The sequence below is a fragment of the Ursus maritimus genome, unplaced genomic scaffold, assembly GCF_017311325.1.
Source record: "Ursus maritimus isolate PB19 unplaced genomic scaffold, ASM1731132v1 scaffold_29, whole genome shotgun sequence".
Classification (NCBI taxonomy): domain Eukaryota; kingdom Metazoa; phylum Chordata; class Mammalia; order Carnivora; family Ursidae; genus Ursus; species Ursus maritimus.
Window position 1 is genome coordinate 11,290,402 of NW_024425452.1, and position 24,452 is coordinate 11,314,853.

The following is a 24,452-nucleotide window of genomic DNA, read 5'->3' on the forward strand; positions in this document are numbered from 1 at the left end:
TACCAAGTTGCTTTTACGAGGTCACTTTCCAGAACACATGTGTACCGATAATAACATTAGAGCTCTTTCGGGATAAGTGAAGTCACAACCTAGGGTATGGTTGCATCATAACCCCCAAACAGCCGCACGTGTTGACGTCCAAAGAGAGGAGATTCCTAGTCCTCCAGTCGGATGCCCCTCTCAGGACACTGTGCTTGGCAAAGACTTCCAGTGAGAGAATTTACAGTTCAGTGAGACCCTACTCACAGGCTCACGGATCAACATACACAGAAAGGTCACTGTATCCAGAATTCTGCCAAGAAAGTGCCAGGCATGGAGTCCTGCCATAAATACAGACACTCACACACACCCCACAAGCAGAAAAATAGAAGGGCTAGGTACAGCTCCAACTCAGCAAGATCCTGCAAAATGAAATGGAGGAGCTTTCTGCAACAGGAGCAGTGAGAGAAGAAAACCACACACACACACAACTAGAAGGCAATAGTGTTCCTGGCAAGGTTCAGATGGAAAAACAGCAACAGATCCCAGAAGCAGAGCTGTAGCCAGGAATAACCTCAGCTCAAGCCATGTTAAGTAAGGGCAGGATAATACTCACCGAGGCTTCACTGCGCAGTTGCCCTGTCCTCTGGGCGTCCAGACTGAGCCATGACTTGTTGTCTACTACAAGTCAGTCCACAAATACCTACCAACTATGTCCTAAATGTTCAGGCCCCTTTGAGTCACTGAGTCACTGTTGGGAGGGGGTGGGGTTTGAGCAAATTTTGGTCAGGCATGTCAGGCACTGTTGAGGCACCATAGACCATCTTCACACCCACCACCTGCTGGGGGAGGCATTTCCCCTCCTTCCAAATGCTAGGAGAAGACCACAGGAGAAATGAGTGGAATCAGGCCCTGACCTCAATTCTCTGCCTGACTCCAAAGCCCAAGATACCACATTACCACACATAAACTATGGCTTCTGCCCTGAAGAGGCTTAAAATAACCTAAACCAGTTAGAGATCAATACAGCCAATATCATGAAGGATTAACAGACAAGTATCTTAAGACTTTAAGGAAAGAGAAGGGAGGGGCACCTGGCTGGCTCAGTCTTGAAAGTGTAGGAGTCTTGATCTCAGGGTTGTGAGTTCGAGCCCCACGTAGGGTGTCGAGATTACTTAAAAAAAAAAAAAAGCTTAAAAAAAATAAAGAGAAGAGAAATGAGTAGCTAGAGAAGACATTAAGGAAGGAGGAAGGTGTGGGTTCCTTCTCAGAGGATGGGGAAGATTTGCCAGGGAGAGTGGGGAAGAGGGAGGGAGTTTCTAGGGGAGCAATCTGGGCAGTGACACTGCAGTGGGAATGAGCCCGGCCCCCTTAGCAGGACAGCAAGACCAAATGGCATAGAACACTGGGGATGTACACTGAACTGAAAACAGGATTTAGATAGGAGGGGTGAGGCCTGATTATGAAGGCCTTGAAAAATCAGGCAAATTATTTTAGACCTGAGATAGCAAATGGAGAGGAACCAGGTTGAAAGGCAAGAACAGAGTCGAGGAAGTGATAGTTTAGAAAAATCAGAGAGACAACAAATGCTGAAGAGAACAGAAAGGGGAGTGTCTCATTCATTCATTCATTCATTCATTTGGCAAACAGGTACTGAGGACTAATTGAGAGCCAGGTTTGGGTGTCCAACTAATAGGCTGCTCCAGTCTGCAGGAGAGGAAGGGTGAGGTTCTGGATTAGAATATGGAGGGAGGCGTCTGTATAAATCACATTTCAAAGGTCTTGGTGACTCATTGATACAAAGGATGAAGGAAATGAGGGAAAAAATGGTTAAAGATAATTCCAAAGGTTCAATTTTGACATGATTTTCCACCTTTCCTAGGAACCTCAAAAGGCACTGAGAATAAAACAATGAAAGTATAAAAAGAGCTTTGATGGTGTTGCACAGTCAACAAAAGCCCCAAAGACCTGTTCTTTATCCTGGGAGCTCATTTACACGTAGCCCATAGGTAAGAAACTTCAGTGAGAAAAAGTACTTCTGTGTGACTAAATGCTGAGTTCCCTTGGCAAGGAGCACAGACAGGCTCCATCAAACCTCCAACACATCCCTCCATCATCTAAAACTAAACCGATCTCACTAAAAAACGTGGCTGCCCACTCCTGCCCAGCCAATAGCTTTAACTCCGGAGACGGGGCAAGGCAAAGTGGAAAGGGGGAAAATCGAAAGTAGGCAGAGTCAGGTAGGGGGCTGGACCTTAGGAAGGGGGCAATGGTACAGGATATCATTTTAAATAGAGGATCCCAGCACTGCTCTCATTTCTACACCCACTTTCTAGTGTTTTACAATTACTGGTCCTCCGATAGATAGGAAGGCCTTAAAGAATCTTTAGAAAAAAAAAAAAAAAGGATTCTTTACCAAATTGCAGCGCTTTGTCCAGAAACAATTTCAAATGTGCATATCTATGCATACATTAACTCCTAGTACAGCTAGCATATGGCTGAGACACAAATTCTTCTTAATAATTTATATGTTGACTACACAAATTTCAAGCTCATTTTAATTTTACATTCAGCAACAGTACAATTCACTATTGGGGCACATCCTGAAAGCCTACTCACTGGAAAATGCAAGAAATGAAAAGTGTAGTTATCAAACTTCTATTGCTATGAAGAGTGCTTGGGGCCAATATGAAAAACACAGGTCCCAATACCTTGGAGAAATCTGGACTTGCATGCAAAATTCAAGACAGTATATCCTCAGCCTAGCCCAGCTTTAGCAAAAGCAGATCTTTACTTAATCGTACGTAGAAATGAATACTCTCTTCTGCAGAATAACGCCTTAAACTACTTTTATATTTAAAAGTAAAAGTAAAAGCCCTCAAGGTCAGTATCCAAGTCAGACTTGAAAAGGCCCATTACAAAAGAAACGGTTGCTCTGGAAAAATCCTTCAACATCCTTCTCCTAACATCTACTCAGGTTAGTGAGAAGAAACCAGAGCAGAAAGAAGCCCAGTGAAAAATGGTTGCACATAAACATGTGAGAATTCCTGCTAAGACCCCATGTGGGACAGCCACAGGCCTAGTCAGGAAAATTCCAAGAACAAGTCCTCCACATCCCACTAAAGGGGCTTAACATCGGGCGAGGGTCTTCCCCCTCCCTAACACCGAAAGGTAAACACCCATCAAAATCTTCCAGACTCTGAGCAACCCGGAGTTTCCATGCCAAGAGGAAGAGAGCCACATGACCGCGGAGAGAAACTACAGCCCATGAGCCTCTTCCTCTCCTCCAGCCCCTCGCGGGGGCCCCAGGCGGAGGTCCCTCCGCAGCTCCAGTCCTTCACCCCCTGTGACAGGTCACCCAGCAGAAGCCCCTAAATCCCTGGCCCCACTTACTGGCGCCGCGAACCCAGGCGGGGGCCCGCCCCTGCGGTGAGCGCAGCTCCTCGGCGACTGGGGCGCAGCGGCCCGCAGGGGAACTGGGGATGGGGGCGACCCCTGCTAGGACAGGCCGAGCGGTCCGTGCACCGACGCCCGGGAGGTCCGGCGAGTCGCACGGGCCGCGCGGCGCATGGTGGAGCAGCAGGAACCCGGCAGCTCTCCAGCCTCCGGCAGAAAAACAAACAAAAGGCAGGGAGGCTTCTAGCGGGGACAACCGGCAGCTTTCCCTGGGAAAAGTTACCCTGCAGCTCCCCTCGCTGGCCCTGCGCGTCCCTGCAACGCGTCCAGGCCGCCCGGGGGCGCCGAGCCGCCGCGCTGCGCTCCCCGCCGGAGCCGCCGGAGCCCAGGGATCCCTGCGGCCCGCTGACAGCCCGTGCGCCCCCCAGCTCCACGCGCACGCCTTTTTGCAGGTCGGCTGCATCAGGTATCAAGATTTAGAAATGGAGGCGGTGGACACACGTCCTAAGTACATTTCATTACAGGTAATCATGGTGAAAACCTTTTCCCGGCTTGAAAAAAAACGTAACCGGGGATGCACGACATTGTGCATGAAATCAGTGCCACTGAAATGTACCCTCTAACATGGTTAAGATGGCAGATTGTGTTATGTTTTACCGCAATGAAGATATTTTAAAATAAAACCGCAACGGATTGCCCGTTAACATTCATTTGAACTTGTAGAGTTTTATAGTTAGAAACTTCAGTTTGAAAGACTGGATTGTTTTCCAGGTGGGAAACGGACTAGATATGATCTACGCAACAATTGTCCTCTGCGTGTAATCTAGCACTTAGACTTGTGTGTTAAACACACTCGTGTCATAAATTATATTGTAGACATTACCTTAAATCATCCATATAAGGACTGGTTCTGAAGTGACTTGAAAAAAAACTGCTTCAAGGCCCCTGATTTAAATTTACATAATTGCCCCAAAACTTATATTTTTCAGAACTAGTTTCATGCCCATAGCAGAGGGGGCAACTTTAGTTGGAGGCATCAGAATCATCTGAGGGCTTGTGAAAACAGTTTGCTGGGCCTTGTTCCCAGAATTCTGGTGCTGATACTTCTGGTCCAGGGAACCATACTGCCCTATGCAACACAATGTTAATCAATAAAGCAATAGCCCGTTTACATGCTGTGGATCTTTCTCTGTGTTTAAATTCTCCAGCTCATCACCATATCGATTTTCTCTCCTTTTATTTTTGAATTCTAAGAACTCAAAGCATTGTTTTTTCCTAATAGAATCTATAAAAAGACCTGAATCCCTCTCCCTTTTTGCTCCTATTGAAGAGACCCACAAGATACAAGACTTCCTGTCCCAAATGGGAAAGGATCATCTGGCCACTTGGCAAATGTGTAACATTTGTCTATCTTTGTGTTTGCCTATATAACAACCAAACCATATGGCAAACGAAAATTGAAAATTTTTATCAATGAAAAGACAGGGAGTCAAGACGGGTAGCCTAACATTATATACTGCTCCCATGAAAAGTGATTTTTAAAGTATCTAAAATTACCAGTTTTAGTCAAATCCAGTTGTCCAAGCAAGTCTACTCAGCAAATACAGGGACTCTCTTGGTCTACGTTTAACAAGGGCCCACTGAGCTAGTAAGTGATTTAGGTCAGAAAAATTATAATCCTGTAAACATGATAGGTTAATACAAACCTGAGGTCTAGTGGATACAGTGGATACTGGTCTGAAATAGAAAATTCGTAACTGAAACAGAACAGCATTTTTATTTATTTATTTATTTACTTACTTACTTACTCACTTATTTTTAAAAGATTTTATTTATTTGACAAAGAGAGTGACAGACAGAGAGAGAGAGCACAAGCAGGGGGAGCAGCAGGGGGAGCAGCAGAGGGAGAGGGAGAAGCAGGCTCTCCACTAAGCATGGAGCCCAATGAGGGATTGATCCAGGACCCGGGGATCATGATCTGAGCTGAAGGCAGAAGGTTAACTGACTGAGCCACCCAGGTGCCCCCATTTTAGCATTTTAGTAAAATAGGTGCTTAATTTACCATTACGAATACTAATTCTCATTTTATTAACCTTTATTATTAGCTAGAATAGAAATCATCTGTATTAATTAACCAAGGTATCTTAAATTAGCATTCAACACGTTTAATGAAATTGAGTAGTTCTGAAAACATTTCAATACCTCAGTCTTCATTTGCAAAACTGATTTTTTTGTTCATGAGTCACATATATTACTTTCTTTGATTATAAATCCTTACATCTGACCTTCCCCTCCCCATTTAAATTGCAAAATCCAATTTTAAAGAGGTCATTGAGAGGAAAGTCTTCCTTAAAAGACTTAAGTTTCCTTTAAAGATTAAAAACTATTAAATTTTTTGGCCTTCGTTAAACATGAAGGTACTTTTTCTAGGTAGCTGATTCAGGGAGCAAATAAAAACACCTACCTGAAGGGTGGATCATCCAATATTAAAAGAAAGCATTTGGGTTTCCTTATTGTAGTTCACCATTTTGCCACCCGCCTTTTTTTACTCTATTTTTCTGCGAAGATGTATTGCATTTCTCCTTTTTTTTTTTTTTTTTTAAAGATTTTATTTATTTGAGAGAGAGAGAAAGCACAAGCTGTGGGGAGGGGTAGAGGGAGAAGCAGGATCCCCACTAAGCATAAAGTCCAATGAGGGATAGATCCGGGACCTGCGATCATGACCTGAGCTGAAGGCAGACGCTTAAGGGACTGAGCCACCGAGGCAGCCGATGTATTACATTGCTAATATCTCCCGAATAAAATAATGGATAAGAGACTTAAACTCTGTGGGCTCGCGGAACTAGAATCTGGGAATCTTGATTACTGCTAGTACCTGACGCCTGGTAGAAATCGTAGAAACTCAGTAAATGTTTGCCAAATGAAGGTAAGAGGCTGTAAGACAGTAGGTTTTCACAGAGCATGCAAACTTCCGTATTGGAAATAATGTAAAGTGTGGAAAAAATAACAAACTGCCTGATAAATATAAAGTGTCTTCTTAGGAAACAACGTCAGGTGTTTGGACTTTAAGAGGTGGGGCTAGTATCGCGGTAAGTTCCGGCACTCTACGCAGAACAGCGGACTACAAATCCCAGAGTACATCCCGGGAGCCATCTCGGCCGGACTCGGGTTTCAGGGCCTTAGGAGCCTCAACGTCTTTTCCCGGTTGCATGATGAGATCTGTAGTAAGACATGCCTTGCGGTGGCCTTATTTACCTCTTGCTTCTCCCCTAAGCCTATCTTTTCCTTAACCTCCAGATCCGTGCTTTCAAAAAGTTTAGTCATTGTAACAGCCTGTGACTGTAGTGAAGTTTCACTGTTTCCTGCATTCCTGGCGTGAAACTCTAGAGAACCCCTGAAAAGCGTGTAGCTACCTCCCGGAGCACCAAGTTCAAAGCTCCTTAAGGGATGTTTGCTTTAGGGTCTCAACCCTAAATTTGTGTTATAAACATTTTTTAGATAATGCTTGTTCAAGTTTGCATAAGGGGGTCGTTGAGACAAATACGTGGGTTGAACTGGGGGTCAGCAAATGGGTGACCTGACTGCCAATTCCTCCTCGCGCACACAGTAGGCCCACACCACCGACCCCTCCACTAGGCAGCGCACGCGAGGCAGGGGAGTTGTGAGGCGCACGCAGGCAGCGGCGGTACTGCGCATGCTCAGTGCGTCGGCACAGGTTTCCGCAGTAGAGGGGGCAGCTCCGCCGCGGCGTCCGGGGTTTCCAGCAGCGCCGACGCTCTGGTTCTCGCACGGTCCTCGGCCTCCGCTGGCAGCGGGCGTCCCTCCGCTCCGCGACTTCCCGGCCGTCGCTCTAGCGCGCCCGGATCTGGCCCCCTGCCCCGCGAAGATGGCTGCCGTACGCCGGGCCCGCAGTTATTGCCGCTGCCTGGTGCGCTTCTCCGACCGAGAACTCTGCTAAGCCCCGTTGCAGCAGACGGGCAGGAGTAGACACCCGGACACCCAGCACACCTCCTCGGGGGAGCGGTGCAGAGGGGGCGCGGAAAGCCCCTCGACCGCGGCCGGCTGCCCCGCCAGCATGGTAACCCGGGAGGGGGCTCGGAGGGACACTGCGAGGCGGGAGTGCGGTGTGCAGAAGGGGCTAGGCCTGGGAGGAGCCCCGAGAGAGCGGGAAGTGGAGACTGGGAGGAGTGGGAGCTGCTCGGCCGCCACCCACTGTAGGGCCCTTGGCCTGAGCTGGAGTGTAGCGGGTGCCAGCCCTGACCGCTCCGCGGGGTTCCTTCCTGCCGCTCCCCCCGCCCCCCGGCGCCGTAGCCGGGACCCGATGTGAGGAAGAGCGGGTGTGCAGGACAGCGGAGAAGAATGCCTCTTCTTGGTTGGCTGAGGACATTGAGCCAGTCTTACCCCCCTCGAGGGATTTTATCAAGAGCAGTGAGCATAGGTTGAGGTGAGCCGTTGCAGCGTCTGAAATTGGCGGAGGGGAGGGGAGCCTTGGCAAACGGAGACACTTGTTGATTGCTACCCCCTCCGGAAAGCAGTACCCACGGAGAAGCCGTTCAGGTCCTTTAAGGAGTCCTGGGGTTAGGACGCACCTGCCCGGTGATGGGTCAGTGCCGAGAGTAGGATATTGGCAGGCGGTCCTGGCGGTGTGGGATCAGAGGGATTATGTCTCACTTGGTAGCGGTGAGGGCCTGAGCAGCGTCAGTGCGGTCCAAATGGAGGGAGACAGAGTTAAGCTCCACAAATTGACAACGCAAATTCCACGGGACTGTTGCATGCTGGAATATGTAGTCTCTGGTCTGTGCTACCTTTCTTTAGCTTTGAATAAATTTCCCATCTGAGAAACTAATCTCTGGCTAGGATTAAATGAATCAAGTGTGAAATGATACCAGACTAATGATTTCATCGTAGACACATATTTATTGAATAAACGGATAGCTGAAGGACTTGATTTTATTAAGTTAACCTGGAGGATAGAAAAAGCAGTAATTGACTATGCCCTTCAACTTTCAGAAGTGATTCTCTGACCAGGATTAAGCATCTAACTTTTTATATTTCATTAATCCTGTGTGTATAACAGGAGTAAAATGATGGAGACATAAACTACTCAAGCAAAAGGCACTGTTTGGGTCAGACTCAATTATGAAAAATAAAGTGTAAATCTCTGGGTGACAGCTGGGGACCTACTTATTTCAAGTGGTATTTGAGTTGGCAAAATGTAGTAAAACCCCCAATTTGATAGTCATTGTATTTACCAGAACTGAAGTAATAAAGGATTAGAATTAACGAATAACACAGGAACTCAGGGGAGAAGACGCTTTCTGTGTTATTGATCTCTCATTTCTTTTCCTCATCCTTGAGATATGCACTCTACATCCGCATGACTTTTTATTTGTTAATTCAGGCAATTTTTTTGAGCACTTAATTAGTAGCCTGGCATAATGCTAGACCCCCAGCACAATATTAGATCTTCTGTATAACCAAATCAAATCACCAAAGGTGATTTATGGTAAACTTTTAATCATAGAATGTCATTTATGAAAAGGGACCTCAGAAGTTAACCATATCCAACACCTCTCTTTACAGATATGAAAGCTGAGGCCTGGACAGGCTTTTACTGTGACTCAAGCTATGTGTTTGGCCCTCTGAGATTACAAACATGACTGATCCTTTTTCCCAATGCACTGACTCTAGGGAAGAGACAAAATGTCAATACAAGTGTTAGGAGCTGCGATCCAAGCACAGGCATTGTAGGAAAACAAAGGCGATTCAGAGGACCAGAAAATGCTTCTTACTGGTATAATCCCTGAGCTGAACCTTGAAGGATGAGAAATAGCCAAGTGAGGAAGAAGTTATTCCGGATGGAGAGAGCAAGCACCATATGCAAGAGCTTGGAGCTGGAGAGAGCAGGGAAAGCTCTTGAAAGAAGTCACTTTAGCATGACTGCTAGGACAGAATTAGAAGGCTGAATTACTAAGAGGATATCCTAGGGAGCTCAGGTCCCCTCCCATTAGCTGTACTTAGAGTTTATAGTAATAAATCAGCCTCTTACTGGAGAATAGAAAGAGCCTTTTCAGTGGGATCTATAAATTCGAAGTCCTTCATTATTTTCCTATAAGTAGGAAAGCTCCCAGGTTAAAGACACTGAAAAATACATTTGATGATATATTAATGCTTCCATTTTCCAGTTTTGTGGAAATTAATTCAGAATCTTGGCCTCTTTCATTTATTTTTTCATTAATTTATCCTTTACAGTGTGCCCAGCACTTTTATCTTATACCAACTAGTTCTAATCTTAAAGGCACCTCTGCTTTGAGTCTGGTTGTCAGAGATAAGAAGTGGGGCTTATTTATGTTGCTCTGTAGAGTATTGCAAGTCTGCCTGGTGGCCAAGTTAAAAAATGTGTGTTACTGTAAATGTTTTTGTCCTAGAAACAAATTACAATGAAAATCTACAATTACAAAGCTTACGTCTTTGGAACAAGTGAAATTGGTTTCATTATTTCTTATTTCTGGCCCTCAGCTCATTTCCCCTATTGCCACATTATAGGACTGAACACATGAAGTGTTGAGCAAGTCCCATTTGCTAATAAGTCTGTTAGCCAACAGACTGACCTGAGGCAACATGTCATTTTTCCTGGAAGGTAGGATTCAGTTTAATTTAGCAAACATATGTTGAGAATACAAGGATAAAATGCAAGGAAACTGACCTGAGACCTGGACTAAGCCCCAGGCCATTGCACAGTAACTCCAGTCCAGTTTTTTTCCGCTTTCAATCAATCCAATATATAAAAATCTGAGTTTGTGAAACAGAACCAGCTTCTTTACAAAAACATTCACTATTACATGTCTTTGATTAATGAGCTTTCCTAGGACATTTAAAAGAATAAACAGACAAAAGTCATATTCACATATTGGTAACATGCCAGTCATGTAAAAGGAAGGACATCCAAATGTGGACTAAAAACTGTTTCTTAAGTGATACATGAAACAAAAATTATTTGCTGAACACTGTGCCACAGCTACATGTTATTTTTTTGAAGCAAGCAACGTTGTTTTAAATCACCTACCAAAACATTTTAACTGCAGCCCAGCGAAGTTGTTTATTCCACAGTGTTAGGAAAGTATCAGATCACTAAACTTAACTGTGAAGGAGATACCTAGAGAGAAACAACTAAGTAGTTACCTGGGCAGGTAGCTCAAGGAGATGTGGATTACCAAGGGAAACTGATGTGTGCATATTCCTGATGATTCTTTTGGTTTTTCTCCCCTCAGGCAGAAGCTGAGGAAGATTGTCATTCTGATACTGTCAGAGCAGAAGATGATGAAAATGAAAGCCCTGCTGAAACCGCTCTGCAGGCATGTCTCTTCAAGCGTATATTTAATTCTTATTCCATTGCTTTCCACACCTAAGCAACAATTGATTGTACTTATGAAGATTTATCGGTTCTTTTTTTTTTTTTTTAATATTTATGTATTTAAGTAATCTCTGGCCCCATTGTGGGGCTCAAACTCACAACCCCCAGGATCCAGAGTCACATGCTCTTCTGACTGAGCCAGCCAGGTGCCAAGATTTACATATTTAACTATAATGACACCATATGTCATTATAGTATCATTGGCTATATTCTCTATGGTATACTTTTCATCTCTGACTTATTTATTTCATAACTGGAAGTTTGTACTTCTTAATCCCCTTCACCTTTTTGCCCATTGCGCCATTGTCCCCTCTGCCAACAACCGTTTTCTCCTCTGTATTTATGAATCTATTTCTTTTTTCTTGTTCTTTCATTCGTTTTTTTAGATTCTACATACAAGCGAAATCATGTGACATTCGTCTTTCTCTTACTTGACTTGGCATTATATTCCCTGGGTCCATCCATATTGTCAAAAATAGCAAGATCTTATTCCTTTTTGTGGCTGAGTAATAGTCTGTTGTTTGTGTGTACACACATATACATTAACACATGCACACAACATCTTTATCCATTTTTCTGTTGATGGATACTTTGGGTTTCTTCCCTATCTTGGCTATTTTAAACAATGCTGCAATAAACAGAGAGGTACATATATCTTTTTCTTTTTTTTTAACTATTTTTTTTTTGAGGTACATGTAATCTTTTCAAATCAGTTTTAGTTTCCTTTGGGTAAATACCCAGTAATGGAATTACTGGATTGTATGCTATTTCAATTTTTATTTTTTTGAGGAACTTTCACTTTTCCACAGTGGTTGGAACAATTCACAAGGGTGCCCTTTTCTTCACATCCTTATCAACACTTGTTATTTCTTATTTTTTTGATTCTAGCCATTATGACAGGTGTGAGGTGATACCTCATTGTGGTTTTGATTTGCGTTTCCCTCATAATTAGTGATGCTGAACATCTTTTCATGTACTTGTTGGCCATTGTCTTTTTTAGAAAAATGTCTAAGTCCTCTACCCATTTTTTAATAGGATTATTTGTTTTATTAGTATTGAGTTGTATAAATTCCTTATATATTTTGGATTATTTGCAAACCTCTTCTCCCATCAGTAGGTTGCCTTTTTGTTCTGTTGATTGTTTCCTTTGCTGTGCAGAAGCTTTTTATTTTGATGTAGTCCCAGCAATTTATTTTTGCTTTTGTTTCCCTTACCTAAGGAGACATATCCATAAAGATGTTGCTAAGGCCAGTGTCCAAGAGATTATTGCCTGTGTTTTCTTCTAGGAGTTTTATGGTTTCAGGTCTCACATTTAGGTCTTTGAGTTTGTTTTGTGTGGTATGAGAAAGTGGTCCAGTTTTATTCTTTTTCATGCTTTCCCAGCACTATTTATTGCAGAGCCTGTCTTTTCCCCCTTGCATATTCTTGCCTCCTTTGTTGTAGATTAACTGACCGTTGAAGTGTGAGCTTATTTCTGGGCTCTCTATTCTGTTCCATTGATCTTTGTATCTGGTTTTGTCCCAGTACCATACTGTTTTGATTACCATAGCTTTGTAGCATATCTTAAAAATCCAGAGTTGTGATACTTCAAACTTTGTTCTTTCTCAAGATTGCTTTGGCTCTTCAGGTTCCTTGTGGTTCTGTATGAATTTTAGAATTATTTGTTCTAGTTCTGTGAAAAATGCTATTGATATTTTAACAGGGATTGCATTGAATCTGTAGATTTGATTTGGGTAGTGTGGACATTGTAACAACATTAATTCTTCCACGAGCATAGGATATCTTTCCATTTATTTGTATTGTCTTCTATTTCTTTCATCAGTGTCTTATAGTTTTCAAAGTATAGCTCTTTCACCTTCTTAGTTAAATTTATTCCTAGGTAATTTCTTTCAGGTGCAATTGCAGATGGGATTGTTTTCTCAATTTCTCTTTTTGCTACTTTGTTCTTAGTATACAGAAATGTAACAGATTTCTGTATATTCATTTTGTATCCTGCAACTTTACTAAATTCATTTATTACTTCAAATAGTTTCTTGGTGGAGTCTTCGGGATTTCATATATATATATATATCTGGAAATAGTGACAGTTTTACTTCTTCCTTACCAATCTGGATACTTTTTAGTTATTTCTTTCTTTTTTTCTTTTTTTTTTTTTTTTAAAGATTTTCTTTATTTATTTGGCAGAGAGAGAGACAGCCAGCAAGAGACGGAACACAGGCAGGGGGAGTGGGAGAGGAAGAAGCAGGCTCCCAGCAGAGGAGCCTGATGTGGGGCTCGATCCCAGGACTCTGGGATCACGCCCTGAGCTGAAGGCAGACACTTAACGACTGAGCCACCCAGGTGCCCCTCTTTTTTTTTTTTAGAGATAGAGAATGCACAGGAGTTGAGGGGGTGTGGGAAAGGAGAGGGAGAGAATCCCAAGCAGACTCCATGCCCAGTGTGGGGCCTGACACAGGGGCTCGATCCCACAGCTCTGAAATCATGACCTGAGCCAAAATCAAGAGTTGGACTAACTTAATCAACTGAGCCACCCAAGCACCCCATGGATACCTTTTATTTCTTGTTTGATTGCTGCCACTAGCACTGCCTGTACTATGTTGAATGAAAGTGGTGAATGGGCATCTTAGGGGAAAAATTTGGATTTTTCACCATTGAGTATGATATTAGCTGTGGGTTTGTCATATTATGGCCTTTCTTATGTTGAGGTGTGTTCCCTCTAAACCCACTTTGTTGAGAGTTTTTATCACGAATGGATGCTGAATTTTGTCAAATACTTTTTCTGCATCTGTTGAGATGATCATATGGTTTTTATACTTCCTCTTGTTAGAATGAAGTTTCACAGTGATTTGCATATATTGAATCACCTTTGCATCCCTGGTATAAATTCCATTGATTGTGGTGCATGATCCTTTTAATGTATTACTGAATTCACTTTGCTAATATTTTGTTGAGGATTTATACATCTGAGGTCATCAGAGATACTAGCCTGTAGTTTTCTTTTCTTGTAGTGTCTTTGTTGGTGTCAGGGTAATGCTGATTTTGTAGAGTAAATTTGGAAAATCCTTTTCTGTTTTTGAAATGGTTTGAGAAGAATAGGTATTAACTCTACTTTAATTGCTTGATAGGAAAAAAAAATCCTTGATAGAATTCACCTGGTAAAGTCATCTGGCCTTGGACTTTTGTTTGTTGGGAGTGTTTTGATTACCAGTTCAATTGTGTTAAGGTAATTTATCTGTTTACATTTTCTATTTCTTCTTGATTCCGTTTCAGAAGACTGTATTTTTCAAGGAATTTATCCATTTCATCTAAGTTGTCCAATTTGTTGGCATATACTTTTTCATAATATTATCTTGCAATTCTTTGTATTTTTGTGGTGTTAGTTGTTATTTCTCCTCCTTCATCTCTGAAGTTACTTGAGTTCTTTTTTTGTCTTGATGAATCTGGCTAAAAAACATTTTTTTTTTTCTTCCCAGAAAACCAGCTCTTGGTTTCATTGACTCTTTCTGTTGGTTTTTTAGTCTGTTTCATTTATCTCTGCTCTGATCTTTATTAGTTCCTTTTTTGTACTAGCTTTGGGCTTTATTCTTCTTCTAGTTACTTTAGGTGTCAGGTTAGATTGTTTATTTGAGATTTGTCTTGCTTCTTGAAATAGAAACTTGTATCACTATGAATGTCCCTCTTAGAACTACTTTCATTGCATCCCAAAGATTTTGGACCATTGTATTTCCATTTTCATTTGTCTCCCATGTATTTTTTGATTTCCTCTTTGGTTTCTTTGTTGATTTATTGGTTGTTTAGTAATGTGTTATTTAGCCCCTTGGTGTGGTTGTGCTTTTCCCAGTTTTTTTCTTGTCATTGATTTCTAGTTTCATAGTGTTGTGGTCAGAGAAAATGCTTGATATAATTTCAGATATTTTATTTTTTTATTTTTTATAGTAATTCCAACATAGTTAATGTACAGTATTATATTAGTTTCAGGTGTACCATATAGGGATTCCATACATCACCCAGTGCTCGTTATAGCAAGTACAGTCCTTAATCCCCGTCACCTGTTTCGCTCATCCGCCCATTCACCTCCCCTCTGGTAACCATCTCAAACTTTTCAAATTTATTGAGACTTATTTTGTGGCCTAACATGTGATCTGTCTTGGAGAATGTTTCATTTACACTTGAAAAATATGTGTATTCTGTTGCTTTTGTTGGAATGTTCTGTATATATCTGTTAAATCCAGCTGGTCTACTGTGTTGATTGATTTTTGTGTGTGTGTATGTGTGTGTTCATTGATTTTTGTTTCCTTATTGATTTTCTGTCTGGATGATCTGCCCATTGATGTAAATAAGGTGTTCATGTCCCCTACTATTATTGTGTTACTGTCCATTTTTTCTATGTTAATATTTGCTTTATGTGTATAAGTTCTCCTATATTGGGTGCATAGGTATTTGTAATTGTTATATACTTTTTTTGGATTGATCCTTTTATCCGTTTTACAGTATTATGTAGTGCCTTTCTTTGCCTCTTGCTACAGTATTTTAAAGTCTGTTTTGTCTGATATAGGTATTGCCTTTTTTTTTTTTTGCTTCCATTGGCATGGTATATATTTTTCTCTCCCTTCACTTTTAGTTTGTGTGTGTCTTCGGATATGAAGTCTTTTTTTCTTCTGACTAAACATACAATAAATAAGTAAAGGGTACACTTTATTGGCTTATCTCTAAATATTTCTGTCACACTTGATTTTAGTCTTACAAATTATTTTGAAAAAGAGAAGATATACTGTGAATTAAATATTGTACATGGAAGTTGAAACTTGGTAAAGTTCTTAGGCCTTGGGTACTATGTTTTGTTGTCATCTTCATAGCTGAATAAATTATTTTTTCTTTTGGTAACATAAAATAAACTTTGGAAAAAGGTATTTTTTTTTTGTACAAACTGATCTTTTTGTTTTTATTTTAATTCCAGTTAGTTAACATATAGTGTTATATTAGTTTCAGGCGTGTTATACAGTGATTGAACCATTCCATTCCACACATCACTTGGTGTTCAGCATGACAAGTATACTCCTTAATCTCCATCACCTGTTCCTATTCCTCCATCTCCATTAACCCATTCCTCCACCCCCCTCCCTTCTAGTAATCATCAGTTTGTTCTCTATAGTTAAGAATTCTCTATAGTTGAGGGTTTGTCTCCCTCTTTTTTCCCCCTTTGCTCTTTTGTTTCTTAAATTCCACTTCAGAGTGAAATCATATGGCATTTGTCTTTCTCTGACTTATCTCACTTAGCATTAGACTCTCTAGCTCTATCCATGTCATTACAAATGGCAAGATTTCATTCTTTTTAATGACTGAATAATATTCCATTGTATATTTATACCACATCTTCTTTATCCATTCATCAAGTGATGGACACACTTGGGGTGCTTCCATATCTTGGCTATTGTAAATAATGCTGCTGAAACCATAGTGGTGCATGTATCTGTTTGTATTAGTGTTCTTGTATTCTTTGGGTAATTACCCAGTAGTGTAATTGCTGGATTGAAGAATCTATTTTTAACTTTTTGAGGGACCTCCAAACTGTTTTCCACAGTGGCTGCACCAGTTCTTGTATTCTTTGGGTAAGTACCCAGTAGTGCAATTGCTGGATTGAAGAATCTATTTTTAACTTTTTGAGGGACCTCCAAACTGTTTTCCACAGTGGCTGCACCAGTTTGCATTTCTACCAACAGTGCACAAGAGTTCCTTTTTCTCCATGTCCTCACCAACACCTGTTGTTTCTTATGTTGTTGATTTTAGCCATTCTGACAGTGTGAGGTGATATCCCATTGTAGTTTTGATTTGCATTTCCCTGATGATGAGTGATGTTGAGCATCTTTTCATATGTCTGTTGGCCATCTGTATGTTTTCTCTGGAGTAATGTCTGTGTCTTCTGCTCATTTTCAGATTGGATTATTTGTTTTTTTGGGTGTTGAGTTTTCTAAGTTCTCTATTTTTTTCAGATACTAACCGGTTCTTTATTGTGGATACATCATTTATAAATATCTTCTTCCATTCCATAGGTTGCCTTTTAGTTTAGTTGATTGTTTCTCTTGCTGTGCTGAAGCTTTTTATTTTATTTTATTTTTTTAAGATTGATTTATTTTAGAGAGTGCATGGGGGGAGGGGCGGGAGGGGAGAGGGAGGGAAATTTAAGCAGCTGCCATGCTCAGTGTGGAGTCCGATGCGGAACTCGATCTCATGACCCTGAGATCACAACTTGAGCTGAAACCAAGAGTTGGACACTTAACTGTGCCACCCAGGTGCCCCAGAAGCTTTTGATTTTGATGTGGTCCCCCCAATAGTTTATTTTTGCTTTTGTTTTCCTTACCTCAGGAGACATATCTAGAAGAAAGTTGGTATGTCAGTGTCAGAGAAATTACTGTCTTTGCTCTCTCCTAGGATTTTTATGGTTTCAGATCTCACATTTTGTTCTTTAATCCATTTTGAATTTATGTTTGTGTAGAGTGTTTAGAAAGTGGTCCACTTTCCTTCTTTTGTATGTTGCTATCCAGTTTTCCCAACACCATTTGTTGAAGAGACTGTTTTTTTCCCATTGGATATTCTTTCCTGCTTTGGCAAAAATAATTGACCATATAGCTGTGGGGTTTTCATATATGGCCTTTATTATGTCGACATATGTTCCCTCTAAACTTACTTTGTTGAGGGTTTTTATCATAAAGGATGTTGTACTTTGTCAAATGCTTTTTCTGCATCTATTGAAATGATTATATGGTTCTTATCCTTTCCCTTATTGATGTGATGTATCACATTGATTGATTTTCAAATATTGAACCACCTTGCAACCCAAGAAAACTCCTACTTGATTGTGGTGAATGATTTTTTTTTTTAAACGTATTGTTGGATTCAGTTTGCTGGTTTCTGTTGAGGATTTTTGCATTTATGTTCATCAGGGATATTGATCTGTAGTTCTCTTTCTAAGTGGTACCCTTATCTGGTTTTGTTATCAGGGTAATGCTGGCCTCATAGAATGAATTTGGAAGTGTTCCTTCCTCTTCTACTTTTTGAAATGGTTTGAAAAGAATAGGTATTAACTCTTCTTTAAATGTTTGGTAGAGCTTTCGGCACTGGCAGTATTATAGCCAATGATGTTTATCTGAGTCACAATTATTGCTAATTAAATGTTTGGTAGAATTCCCTGTGAAGCCATCTGGTCCTGGACTTTGTTTGTTAGGAGGTTTTTTTTTAAATTTTATTACTAATTCAATTTCTTTGCTAATTATCAGTCTGTTCAATTTTCTCTTTCTTTTTAAGTTTTAATAGTTTATGCGTTTCTAGGAATTTATCCATTTCTTCTAGATGTGTATTTGTTGGCATAGAGTTTTTCATAATCCCATAATTGTTTGTATTTCTTTGGTATTGTTATAATTTCTCCTCTCTCATTTGTGATTTTATTTGAGTCCTTTCTCTTTTACTTGATAAGTCTGCCTGGAGGTTTATCAATTTTATTGTTTTTTTTCCAAAGACCCTGCTCCTGGTTTCATTGATATGTTTTATTGTGGTTTTTTAAGGTTTCTTTATCATTTATTTCTGCTCTAATCTTTACTATTTCCTTCCTTCTGGTTTTAGGTTTTGTTTGTTCTTATTCTAGCTCCTTTAGGTGTAAGTTTAGGTTGTTTGTTAGAGATTTGTCTTGCTTCTTGAGGTGACCTGCATTACTATAGACTTAGAACCAATTTTGCTGCATTGCAAAGATTTTGTACTGTTGTGTTTTCATTTTCATTTGTTTCCATGTACTTTTTAAATTTCTTCTTTTATTTCCTGGTCGACTCATTCATTGTTTAGTATCATGTTACTTAACCTCCATGTATTTGTGGTTTTTCCAAATCTTTTCTTGTGGTTGACTTCTAGTGTCATAGTGTTATGGTCAGAAAAGATGCATGGTATGTCTCCACTCTTCTTGGCATTTGTTGAGGTTGTTTTGTAGGTTAATATGTGATCTGTTCTGGAGAATGTTCCGTGTGCGCTTGAAAAGAATGTGTATTCTTTCTCATTTTGTATAATTCTTTTTTCTCTTTTGTTCAGCTTGATTACTTTCCATTGCTCTGTATCCTAGGTTGATTTGTTCTTCTGCTTCTTCCAGCCTGCTGTTTGTTCCATCAAATGTGTTCCTCATTTCGTTTATTGACTCCTTTATCTCTGTGTTATTCCTTATCTCTGTGTTAATGATCTCACTGATGTCTTTCACTCTTCTCAACTCCAGTGAGTATCCTTATGATCATTACTTTAAATTTTCTATCAGGCAAGTTACTCATATCTGTTTCACCTAAATCTCTGCCCTTAACCTTGTCCTATTCTTTGATTTGGGACAAATCCTTCTGTCTTCTCATTTTGTCTAAGTCACTGTTCCTACTTCTGTGTGTTAGGAAAGTCAGCTAGGTCTCTTTTTCTTGAGGGTAATGGCCTTATGAAGAAGAGGTCCTATAGTGCCCTGTAGTCTTGTGTCTCCAGTGTGTGCTATGTGCACTCTGCTGTTGTGTCCTGGCCACTTTATGCTTCAGGCCAGTCTGCAGAGGCTTTCTTTGCCTGTTATGGACAGTGTTTGGTCCCTGGCCTGAATGTGTTGAGTTTTAACCAGGTGTACTCTGGTCTGCTTATGAAATGACACCTGTCACCACTGCCACCAGAACTAAGGTCCTACAAAACTCCTGGGTTGGGAAACATGGTGGGGGCAGGGGTTTGGGCTGGGCTTCTAGGGGAGAGGGGCCTGCCACAGTGGGACTGAGGCAGTTGTGACTGGGAAGGGTGGTACCTCTGGAGCATGGGATGGTGGGGTTTGGTATAAGCAAGTTAGGTAGCAAGTGTCCACTCTGCGCTCTCCCCTGTGTGCTAGTCAGTCTCTAGCCCTTCTCTGCAAATGCGACTCCCTCCCCACTTCAGTGTCCATGATCTGTTTCTCTCCCAAGCTGTGTCTCCACACTTTTATTGTCTTTGATGTCACCTCTTCTCTACCTTTAGTTGTGGAGTTTGTTCTGCCAGTCTCCAGGTCAATTTCTGAAGTATTTAGGGTGATTTGATAGTTACCTAGCTGTATTCATGGGATGAAGCTATCCCAGGGTCCACCTACTCTGCCGGCATCTTTCAGACTGGGAAGTGAGTCTCTTATGGGCTGCAAATAGGTGGGTCTTGTTTATTTATCCATTCACCACCCTGTCTGTTCATTGGAGCATTTAGTCCATTTACATTTAAACTACTTGTTGATAGGTATATTCTTATTGCCATTGTGTTCATTGTTTTTGGGGTTTTGTAGCTTTTCTGTGTTCCTTTTTTCTTCTCTTGCTCTCTTCCCTCGTGATTGATGGCTTTCTTTAGTCTTATGTTGGGATTCCTTCCTCTTTATTTTTTGTGTATCTATTATAGGTTTTTCATGTGCGGTTACCAGGGGGTTGGTTCATTTATCACATCCTGTGCATGTACCAGTCTACGTTAAGTTGATGGGCACTTAAGTTCAAATGCATTCTAAAGCACTAACTTTTCTTTACCCATTCCCTGTTCTTTGTATATGATGTCTTATTTTGCATCTTTTTAGTTTGTGTATCCCTTGACTAATTTTTATAGATATAATTGATTTTATTACATTAGTTCATCTTTCATACTGGCTTCGTAAGTATTAATCTCCTACTTTTACTGTGTGTTTGTTTTTACCAGTGAATTTTTTTTTCTATCAATATCTTCTAGTTATGGCCTTTTCTTTCCCCTTAAAGGATTCTTTTTAACATTTCTTATAAGGCTGGTTTACTGGTGATGAATTTCTTTAACTTTTTTCTGTCTGAAAAACTCTCTCTCTCCTATTCTGAGTAATAGCCTTGCTGAGTAGAGTATTCTTGGTTGTAGGTTTTTTTCCTTTCAGCACTTTGATTACAGCATGCCACCCCTTTGGCCTGCAAAGTCTGTGCTGGAAAATCAGCTGATAGCCTTATGGGGTTCCCCTTGTATGGAACTGTTTTCTCCTGCTGCTTTTAAGATTCTCTCTTTATCATTACTTTTTGTCATTTTAATTATGGGTCTTGGTGTGAACTTCCTTGGGTTCATCTTGTTGGGGCTGTCTGTGCTTCTTGGACCTGGATATCTGTTTCCCTTTCCAGATTGGGGAAGTTTTCAGGTATTCTTGAAATAAGTTTTCTGCCCGCCCCCTTTTGGAACTCCTATAAAACAAATATTACTACACTCAGTGATGTTGCAGAGGTCCCTTAATCTATTCTTATTTTTTTTTATTCTTTTCCAGTTTGCTATTGAGCTTGGTTGCTTTACGTTATCGTGTCTTCGGCATTGCTGATCCATTCTTCTGTGTCCTCTCATCTGCTATTGATTCCCTCTAGTGTAGTCTGCATTTCAGTTACTGAGTTCTTCAGCTGTGGTTCTTTTTTATATTTTCTATCTCTTGGTTGAAGTTCCCACTGAGTTCATCCATTTGTAAGTCTGTTGAGTATCTTTATGACCGTTACTTTGAACTCTTTATTAGGCATATTGCTTATCTTGTTTTCGTTTAGCTTTTTTTTTTTTTTTTTCCTTCAATTTTTGTCTTGTTCTTTCATTTGGGAGATTTTCCTCTGTCTTCTCATTTTGTGTGACTCTCTGTATTTCTTTGTACTAGATAGGTTAGTTACATGTCTTGGTCTTGGAAGTAGTGGCCTTGTGTGGAAGAAGTCCTGAGGTGCCCTTTAGCTCAATCCCCTGGTCACCAGAACCAGTCACACCATGAGCATCCCCTGTATGGGCTATGTTTGCCCTCCTTTTGTGGATGAGCTGTGATTGATACAGTCATGCTGGTGGGTTGGACTGCCCTTGGTCCCGCTAGTTTCAGTGATCTGCTGCTTCCTGCAGGTGCGCTGGGCAGGTTTTGCTCCTGGTGCTGTTAGATGCCCGGCCGTAGCTGCCATGGTATAGAGTTGTTGGAGTCAGTCCTCATGTTGGCTGTCTGCAGTTAACTGCTGCGGACAGCTGCAGGCACACCAAAGGGCAGGGCTTGCTTCTTGCACGGCTGGCAAAGAGGCTGGCTGCAGAAATTGGCGTGCTGTTGTGTGGGGTTATATCCCTTCCCATGATAGGAGTCACTAGGAGGTTTGCTGGTCCCCGCCAGGGCTGCCTGCTGGCTATAGCAGGTATAGAGCTGTTTTGGATGGGTGTCTCCTAAGGTGGGAAGTCTATAGGTAAATGCAGCAGCTGGGCACAAAGTGCTAGCAAGGGAGATGGATAGTGTTAGAATTGGCTCCTGCATGCATCCAACTATGCAGGCTAGGGGAGGGAAGAAAAATGGCACCCACCAGCACTTTTGTTCCTGGAGAACTCTCCTGCAGATACCCATCCCTTTGGCACATGTCCTAGAATTAATTAATAAATGGCCCTTTTCATATACCACAGCATTTTCAAAGTGCTACTTCCGTGCTATTTCCTGGTGGGGTTTTTAGTATGCTGGCCCTTTAAGGATAGAGACTCCTTTTCCAGTAGCTCTCTGGCTCTCCTGAAATTAAGCCTCACTGATTTTCAAAGCCAGCTGTAAGGGGGACTCTTCTTCCCAGGGCTGGTGTGGGGTTTGATCCCCTAGTTCCTCTGTGCTTGTGATGTCCCTCCTGTTAGTGGTTAGTCACCCTGGGGATTTGGCTCCCAGCTGTATCTCTGCCCCTCCTACCCTTTTCAAAGTGGTCTTCTCTCTGTAACTAGCTGTGGAAGAACTGTTGTGCATCTTCAGGTCTTTTACAGAATTAGTTGTGGTAGATGTTGTCTTGGTAGGTCCGTCAGAGAAGGTGAGGTCAGGATCCTCCCATTCACCATCTTCCACAAGCAGCAGAACCAGTTTATCTATCCCTCGCTACTACTTCTGGGTACTTTGGATGATACCAAAGTATCATGGGCTCCTCATGGGCTTCTTTCCTACAGGTACAGTATCTTCATGGAACTCTTGTTGGTAATTTGTGGACCCCTGAAATTCACTTGGTCTCTAAAAGGTCAGTGCCTCTGAATTTATTAGCAGAAGCCCAAAAGGAGAAAAAACTTGTTCAAATGTTAACACCTTTGCAAAGGTCTTAATGCAGTATTTTGTTATATTTTGCATTGAATAAATGTATAATGATGCACTAATTATTTTCTCATTCTGGAAAAAAAAATTTTTTTAAGATTTTATTTATTTATTTGACAGAGAGGGAGGCAGCGAGAGAGGGAACACAAGCAGGGGGAGTGGGAGAGGGAGAAGCAGGCTTCCCACTGAGCAGGGAGCCCGATGCGAGGCTCGATCCCAGAACACTGCGATCATGCCCTGGGCCGAAGGCAGACACTTAACAACTGAGCCACCCAGGCGCCCCTCATTCTGGAAAATTTTGAAAGTGCTCACACCGAAGATAACAATAATTGCCATTATGAGGTTTGATATGTGAGTTTAAAAATGTTCCAAACAAGGCATAACTCAAAACCCATCACCTTAAAAAGATTGACAGATTTGACCACCTCAAAGTTAAAACCTCTATGTAGATGAGACATCATAAATCAAGAGAAATGATTAGCTAGAAAAACTAGTTATCATATATTGGCAGAAGATTGATACCCATCCTCAGTATATGGAACATCCTTGTAAATTAGTACAAGTGACACAAGATAGAAAGATATGAATGGACAACTAATGGAAAAAATAATATAAATGGCTATTAAATATTTGAAGAGATAATTAGTCTCATGATTTTTAAAATACAAATTAAATCTACGCTGAGATTTTTCTTAACGAGATTGGTGAACAACGCCCATTGTTGTCCAGGCTTTGAGAACACTCAGGCAGTGCACATGAAGTGTAAATTGCTACAAATTTTTGGAGGGCAGACTAGCAATATGGAACAAAATGAAAAACATACATTCCCGTTGAGCAAGCAATTCTTTTTTAAAGATTTATTTATTTTGTATAAGAGAGAGTAAGTGCATGTGTACTTGAGTTGGGGGGAGGGGCAGGGAGGGTGAGAGGGAATCTCAAAGGGACTCCTCATTGAGCAGGGAGCCCAATGCAGGGCTGGATTTCACAACCCTGAGATCATGACCTGAGCTGAAATCAGAGAGTCACTTAACTGAGTGAGCCACCCAGGCGCCCCTGATCAAGCAATTCTATTTCTAGAAAATTAATCTTGAGGAAATAATGAGGAAACCAAGTAAATACAAGTATACAAAAATATTTATTATAGCATTGTTATAAGAAAAAACAGAATACAACCTAAATATCCATCACTTGTATTAAGTAATGGTGCATTCATACAGTGAAATACACTGCAGTCATGTAAGAGGATGGGGCAAATCCTTCTGCATTGGAATAGAAAAATTTTCATTGTAAATTACATTAATATATCTTAAGTATTTATAAGCTTTATAAAACTTATTTGGAATGTATCATCTAGCAGACATTCAGTGTTTGAAAGATTCTATAGGGCAGAGATCTATGTTTTGTGTTAGAAGTAGGAGCATGGGAGCCAGAACTGTTCAGAATAGCAAGAAAAATTATTTTAAAAACTTACATATTTTGTATATGCCTCTTCAAAAAAATCTAGGAATAATATGCACAGTTGTATTGATAATGGCCTTCTTTGGGAGGAGGGGTATTTCAGGTTGGGTTCCTAGAGAACAGACTTTAAGGTAGAGACTA

The 24,452-nt window shown here is 41.0% G+C and overlaps 2 protein-coding genes and 1 non-coding gene across 7 annotated transcripts in view; 2 read left to right on the top strand and 1 right to left on the bottom strand.

Moving 5' to 3' along the window:
* Positions 1 to 3,657, bottom strand: part of CILK1 (ciliogenesis associated kinase 1) — a 57,816-nt gene extending 54,159 nt beyond the window's left edge. For both annotated transcript variants that reach the window (XM_008691778.2, XM_040643577.1), the window contains exon 1: positions 3,373 to 3,657. The gene's annotated coding sequence lies outside the window, so the exon portion shown is untranslated. The remainder of the gene's footprint in view (positions 1 to 3,372) is intronic.
* A 2,820-nt stretch (positions 3,658 to 6,477) lies between these two features.
* Positions 6,478 to 24,452, top strand: part of FBXO9 (F-box protein 9) — a 41,653-nt gene continuing 23,678 nt past the window's right edge. Inside the window, exons 1-2 of one of the 4 annotated variants that reach the window (XM_008691775.2) lie at positions 6,478 to 6,599; positions 10,647 to 10,730. In XM_008691775.2, the coding sequence (XP_008689997.1) occupies positions 6,585 to 6,599; positions 10,647 to 10,730 (99 nt within the window). In that variant the 5' untranslated portion in view covers positions 6,478 to 6,584. Of the gene's footprint in view, positions 6,600 to 7,190; positions 7,454 to 7,666; positions 7,820 to 10,646; positions 10,731 to 22,714; positions 22,783 to 24,452 lie in introns of those variants that run through there. The other 3 variants (XM_040643578.1, XM_008691776.2, XM_008691777.2) reach the window with 3 other exon arrangements.
* LOC121105748 lies at positions 17,894 to 18,040 on the top strand. Its single transcript, XR_005838397.1, has one exon. It is a non-coding gene; the product is annotated as a U4 spliceosomal RNA (small nuclear RNA).